This window comes from Telmatherina bonti (assembly GCF_933228915.1).
Source record: "Telmatherina bonti genome assembly, chromosome: 20".
In the NCBI taxonomy this organism is placed as follows: domain Eukaryota; kingdom Metazoa; phylum Chordata; class Actinopteri; order Atheriniformes; family Telmatherinidae; genus Telmatherina; species Telmatherina bonti.
The window spans coordinates 16,854,328-16,861,187 of NC_136618.1; the positions used below are offsets into that span (position 1 = coordinate 16,854,328).

Below are 6,860 nucleotides of genomic sequence, written 5' to 3' on the forward strand. Positions count from 1 at the left end.
GATCTTGTGCAATAATAACAGAGCAAGAATAATAATAGATGCAATGTTTAAACTTAATTTCTTTCCAAACCACAAACCCGAGTTTTGTTGCGCGCATAAATTACTCATTACACTCCAGTTACACGGGCAAAGCTTTATTAATAGGAATTTAGGTTAATCATGAAATGTCTTGCAATGATAAATAAACCGTAATACGAAAAAGTTGTTTGTTTGTTTTTTAAAAAAAAAAAGAAAGATATATTTTTTGTTGCAATGTGTATTTCGTGTGCGTAAAATCCTCTTTACGCAGGGCTTTTTACAGTTACCAGAAGACAACAGCTGACTCGAAATGTGTCTTTTTATTCTCAGATTCCAGCTGATATCCTGACATGAAGCTCAATTTATTTGGTACCACCGTGATTCTGCTTGTTGCCTTCTTACCGCGCTACGAATGTCGGGCTATTGAGAGCCCTGGCGGTACCCTGCGCGTCCCAGCTCCCCAAACCCAAAACTCCCAACAGCAGCTGCCACAACAGCCTGGTCCCATTCTGGAGCGCATTGGAGAGGAGTATTTCATCCGACTGGGAAACGGTGACTCTAACTCTTTCCCATCAACATCCATGTATCCCGGCGGATCATCTGCCATCTACAACAGAGCATTACAACTCCAGCTGACGCGGCGCCTTTTACAGGGGAAAGTTGGAAACATCAGGGCGCTCATAAGCGGCTTCGGAGATCGCGCGGACGAATCGATGGAGAGGGGAAGGAGGTCCGAGGAACCGCCGATCTCCCTGGATCTGACCTTCCACCTGCTTCGGGAGATGATGGAGATGTCCAGGGCGGAACAGCTGGCACAGCAAGCGCAAAACAACAGAAGAATGATGGAGCTCTTTGGGAAATGAAAACCTCTTTCCAGTCGTCCAAAGATCTCAGTTCCCTTTGTTTCTCTTTTTGTTCTGCATTTTTACCATCAGCACAAAACATGCTCTGTGTAACATAGTGCTGCTTTCTCACTCTTTTATTCATAGCTTTAACCTCAAAATGATGGAGCATAAACAGGCTTGACTTAGAAATGAGCCGATTGTACCTTGCCATTTTAATGTTGGTGTCCAATCCGTAGAGTTACGCCGTTCTTCATATTTGAGATGATCCACTTTTGGTTCAGACATGAATTCCATTACCAAAACTGGTATTTTGTTTAAGATTATGAATCACTGTATTTATGATATTTGTTTGTTAATAAACTCATGTGCAACCAGTCATTTTCTGTTGTGCAACAGAACGTCGTATATCTATATTTTCTAATAAAAAACTAAAAGCAATGCTTACATTTCTCTGTCACTATCCTTACAGATGAAAAAGTAACTTCAATGAAACAACTATAATCTGATTAAAATGCACACCTAGTGTTTCTTGACGCTTAGAATCTCACACTGACAAATAAATGAATAAATAAATAAATAAATAAATAAATAAGAACACACATCTGCTGCATTGTGACTTCACAGATACTGTTCAATCGATAACTGCAAGCAGGAATTCCACATGGAACCATGGCATTGCTTTAGAGACAAGTTTAGCAACTATTTTCAACAAAAACACACACATACAAGAGACAAAGATGTCAACAACCATGCTTCAAGAGTGCCTGCTGTTGGGCAGGTGAACATCACTAAAGCATCCTTTCTTCTATTATCTTCAAGAGGCCATCCTTATTAAACCAGCAAAAGCAACAACAGAATGCACAAAGATGCACCGCAAATAGCTAATGAGTGTGAAATATGCTGCTTGTGTGTGCATGCTGATCTCTGACCCACTGTGTCAGGGTATACTGAAAAAGAGCTGTGGGAGTGAGTCATCCCATTCTGCTGGGCTCATGCAGCAACTTGGGGCTGAGTGCTGCACTGAGCCCATTTGTAAAGGATCCAACTTCCAGAGTGATGCTGTACAATGATTAGATGGGTTATCTTCGTAATGAAGTTATGGCAAGGTGAGACTTTGAAGACTTCCTGTATTCCATGTATGAAGTGACATAACAAACACATAACACACAAATAAGCATACAACTGCCTGAACCAGCATCCACCTTGACTAATAAAACTGATGCTGATGCATATATACAAATTTAATTGATCTAAATCTCAAGAAAAAGTATACAGAAGGTATTTGTTAAAATCACCTTTAATTAATATACAGAATATGCCAAAAAAAAAAAGGCAAAATAATTATTCTTTGTAACAGGATTATATACCTGTATTACACAACATGGAATAATAGCAAACATTTGAAAAAGTACTTAATTATCACAGTGATAATTTCTCTATTCTGCGCTGAATTCATATAGTCATATCAATCACAAACCGGCCCCCGAACATCTGAAGCCCTCTTTTTAGCCTGTCAAATGATGACGTTTAAGCAGTGAGACTCAAAAGGTCAGCGGCATGAAAAATGCATGAGTACATCTAAATTCTGGTAACAACCAATTGACAGCCTGTCACTAATTATGTCTGAAAAGAAGGAATCAAAACATACATACTTAATCAGATAAAAAAACAAACAAGCACACAAACTGTTTCTTACTGGGTGATGTGCATGTACTACTGTTTGAGTCTCTTCCTTTACATTTACCTTCTTTAAAATGAAATCAGCATCGAGGAGCTGATGTTGTCGTGCTCCAGGTTTAGGTGTCAGATGAGGACTAGGTGGAGGCTGCGCTTCTAGTTGCACTGGAAGAAGACATCGTCGACTGGGAGGCAGAGGGCTGAGCAGGGGTAGCTGGAACTGCACCACTTGCAGAAACAGTCAGTGACGTTTCCCTCGCCTCAGTTCCTGCATCCTCATCCTCTTCATCCTCATCCTCTTCATCTGCAAAGGAAGTGAAGATACAAACATGCAAAGAAACTGAAATGTATACATTTGGGAGGCATGTTTAAGTTCTTTCAGTCCCCATCCGCTTTTTTTTTTTTTTTTTTTTTTTTTTTTACCTTGGATGAACTCAATGCTGCGCAGGGCCTTGCCTTCCTTCTTGAAGTTGACATTATAATGATCCACATTTTCATAGCCATGCTCAACCTTATCCAAGTGTGCTGTATTAGACGCCTCTGCAATCCTGAGTGCATTTTTATGGCGGGGGGACACAGCCTCAATTAGTCATGGTAACACTTCCTAAATACATTGATCTATTTATTGTGTTTCACACATTTCACAAGTTATTTCAGGGTGCTACAGTGGAAAATAGTCATTTGCAGCATTTCACCAAACTGATTTTCACAGGCACTATAGACAGGGTGCAACTTTGCTCCATTAATGGTGTGTTTTTATGTACAGGAGCAGATGTAAATTACTAATACAAAATAACAGCTAAACTGGAGAGGTTACCTCTTTGTCAATAAAACTACTGGTGCATCAACATATGTACTCACTTTTTGAGAAGAGGCTTTGTGTTCTGAAAGAAACAAGATATAGAAATACTCCATTTAATTTCTGCAAAAGCCTATCCACATTCTCAGCCAGTTAATGCAGTTTATTTTTGAACTTCACATTAAACTTTCAAACTTCATTTGGTATTAAACCCAACCTGAAGGAATAAAGCCATTTCTGGCTCTTCCATGGTTTGAATCCCCATTTCCACAATTTTGCAGCTCTCCTCCAGATGGTCTCCGTATTTCCTTGTCAGGCTCCGGATATAGTCCACCTTCTCTTCCTGCTCAGCTGTCACCCTCTGACTCATCTCCCTTTTCTTCTCCTCCAGGATGGTGTAGAGCTGGTCAAACTTTTCACACACCAGTGTCTTCTGTCTCCGACCGTTATCCTAAATATCCAGCAATCGGAGACAAAGGAAGACATGCATGCACAAGAGGAAAGATTGGAATTCCAAAAGGAAGACATCTACATAAATAAGTTATTAAGGAGCTCCCGTGATAAATGTATGCAATTTCGAAAGTTTAACAGGATTTAGAATATTCAAAAGCAAAGAAGATAATATGTGGGTGGTGTTGTTTTTTGTTGCATGATTACATAAATAATGTAATCTGCAAGTGTGGTTGTTAACTTGTCTTCCTATTTTTCAAACACTATGTGTGCAAGAGGAGCAGTGAAGCTTATTCTGCATGTCCGTCCCCAGTGACGCCACATGGGGAGCTGAACCAAATCCAGATTTCCCCTTTACTACATCCAACTGTTGGCACATAAACCAGAGGAAATATTTTCTTCATGCTACAATAAAGTTGCCTGTTTTTCTTTATAATTTTAAGAATGCTACTGGGTTATAGTAAGAATGAGGTTTATGGAGGTTCACACTGAAGAAAATGAAAAGAGGGAACAGCAGACTTTGGCACAAAATTGTTCATTTTCCCTCTCTTACTTCATGTTACGCTCACAGACTGATACTGATAAAAGCAACGAGAGTGACCATGACAAGGACACATTGCACCAGTTTGTAAGTCTATACAGGTGCATTAGTGCATGCACGGAGTGAGGCTTGCTGTGTGAGTGAGCAGCAAGGCACTGCAGCAGTTGGATACTGACCTCTATGGCACGACAGGCTTCCTCCAGCTGACTAATGATGCCTTGCATCCTGTCGTTGTTACCAACCATCATGGCAATCCCGTCACTCAGCTCTGTCTTCAGGAAAAAAAAACCACAATAGAGTAATCATTTACTTGTACCTGGAAAAATCAATAATTTGTTTTCCATAATTTCTTCATCTAATTCAGGGTCACAGTCAAAATAAATATGACCATTTAAGACACAAAGAACTATGGTGAATACCCATCTTTTTTTTACAGATGTCATTCTACATTCTTGACCCCTGTGAGTATTTCAGGCCTCTCACCTTCTTTGTCTGGTAGATGCTGCTGAGGGGTGCCACTTCACAGTCTTTGTGGACTCCAAAAACCTTACACATGGAGCATGTAGGCACCCCATGGGTTACGCAATAAATGTTTATCTTTTCATCCTCGTGAACATCGCACATGGGTGTTTCCTCCTTTCTGTCTGGTGCTGGCTTGCTGCTGTTGAGGTGGAATAAAAACAGTAGTATCTTCCTGTCTTGTCAGTGCATACTGATGTGACATGTAACGTCCGTTTGATAATGTCACTGTTGTACACCTTGGCAGCTTATTGATGATCCATCCGTCTTCCCTCGCCATACACATGCACTGTCAGCATGGAAATCAATACATCAGCTTTCTGCTGAACAGGTATATACAATGACTTCCTATATTCCATGCATAGATTATGCTTTCTTGTCAGGCTGATTGATTCCTATAGGATTTACTCAAGTTATTAAGTTATTGTTGATCAAATATTCAATGTGTTTACTAAATTGGACCACAAAGTGTTGACTGAGTGGGAGGTAGAGCATCTTGAGTGCATCAGTTGAAGTGTTTTCAAATTTTATGTCAGACAAGCCTTTTGGCGATACGGTAAGTCACTGGATAAATCATCTGTGCATTTGACCGCTACTTACAAACATCCTGTAATCCACTCCAGCAATCTGAGTCAGAGGCTCCTGGCATGCAGTCCACAATACTAACTGGTACACTTTATGCTCATTTCCTCTCAAAGCCAATAGGGTTTGTCTGGGACTAACACACAAAGCGCCTTACTTAATGTGAAATTGTAAGGTGTGTGTTTCCTTTAAAATGTGTCAGATCTGTCTCACCTACTGGACTCTTGTTTGAACATGTCAATAATATTCTCAACAAGCAGGTTCCTCTGAAGGCCGTAAACACCGTGTCTGTCCAGGACGACCTCATGTCTGCAGGACGGGCATCTGAAACGGCCCCCAGATGTCAGCGAGCCACTTCTTGTTGGAAGGTATGGGTTTGAAGCCTGTAAGCAATAACAATTCAAACTCTGAATTTAGTGTGATGACCAAGTTTTGATGGATTGACTGATCTCAGATGCACAAATTAGGGAAATTATCAATTATCCACAGTTATGAAATTGTGATCCAACGGATTAAGGATACCACAAGACAAAAATGTAAATGTAAATGTAAATGCCTAAGAACAATAAAATCCAAGTACTAAATATTTTCCAGTTGCAGTTATTTATTTTATGAATATTTCCCAACACAGACCAAAGTAGTGTTTCTTTTCTGATGGAAACCTCTCACCTCACCTTTCCGACTCAAACTTGTCAATTGAGACTACTTTGGCCTTGAATATAACAAGAATCAAGGGAAAACAATGTGTATTTCAGAGACAGTTAACTGAACTGACTAATAAATAATAACAGCATTTCTTAACCTTCATTTTCTTTCATATCATTACAACAATCAGTGGAATTTGTTTGCTTACCTGAAAAACATCATTGGCACATTTTCTGCACAGGTTATGCTGGCAGGGTAGGATGACAACAGGCTTTGTAAACATTTCCAGGCATATGGGACATATCAGCTGCTTCTCCAAGTCCTCCATGCTGATAACTTTGGTCAAATGATTAAAAGACCCTTCAAAACTTAATTAACTTTGACCTGTTAAAATAAGAGTTTACTAAGAAATCCGTTTCTGAAATAAGTGTTAGGTAAAAAGTTACATGGAGTAGGCCTGCTGCTCTTGTCCAAGAGGGTGTAGGGTCCTATCTGGCTGGTGTCAGTTCTTTTTTTAGCAACTACTGCTGTCACGTCAAAGGTTGCCATTTTTACCTTGCCCATATTTGAAATTAAGCAGGGCAGTACAGAACAGCTGTCGATAAGACTCTACGCTGCTGGCAAACAGAAAACAGCCATAATTTGGCTTTGTAGTTTGAATGTCAGATTTATTTTAATCTTGCATAAAATAGATATGGATATAGAATATATGCTAATGCTTGTAAAAAACAAACAAACTTGGAATTCTTTTGTTTAGGCTCCTCTGACTTTTATTAAGGCTTCA

At 39.7% G+C, this 6,860-nt stretch overlaps 2 protein-coding genes across 2 annotated transcripts; one reads left to right on the forward strand and one right to left on the reverse strand.

Annotated features, from left to right (window-relative positions):
* Positions 1-368: 368 nt before the first annotated feature.
* Positions 369-881, forward strand: crhb (corticotropin releasing hormone b; the record flags this gene model as incomplete). Its single annotated transcript, XM_079259465.1, has 1 exon — positions 369-881. The coding sequence occupies one exon, from the start codon at positions 369-371 to the stop codon at positions 879-881; it is 513 nt and encodes a 170-aa protein (XP_079115591.1).
* A 1,269-nt stretch (positions 882-2,150) lies between these two features.
* LOC306770846 (tripartite motif-containing protein 55-like) lies at positions 2,151-6,557 on the reverse strand. The gene is made up of 8 exons (XM_079259852.1): positions 6,285-6,557; positions 5,645-5,814; positions 4,814-4,991; positions 4,507-4,602; positions 3,557-3,790; positions 3,402-3,424; positions 2,964-3,088; positions 2,151-2,844 (listed from the first exon to the last, which is right to left on the reverse strand). The coding sequence occupies exons 1-8, from the start codon at positions 6,402-6,404 to the stop codon at positions 2,678-2,680; spliced, it is 1,113 nt and encodes a 370-aa protein (XP_079115978.1). The 5' UTR covers positions 6,405-6,557; the 3' UTR covers positions 2,151-2,677.
* Between the last annotated feature and the right edge of the window lie 303 nt (positions 6,558-6,860).

Coding starts and splice junctions, on each gene's coding strand:
- LOC306770846 (XM_079259852.1), bottom strand. CDS start 6,404: ATGGAGGACTTGGAGAAGCAGCTGATATGTCCCATATGCCTGGAAATG. Junction 4,603..4,813: donor GCATCTACCAGACAAAGAAG/GTGAGAGGCCTG, acceptor TTTTTCCTGAAG/ACAGAGCTGAGTGACGGGAT. Junction 3,791..4,506: donor AAGCCTGTCGTGCCATAGAG/GTCAGTATCCAA, acceptor CTGGATATTTAG/GATAACGGTCGGAGACAGAA.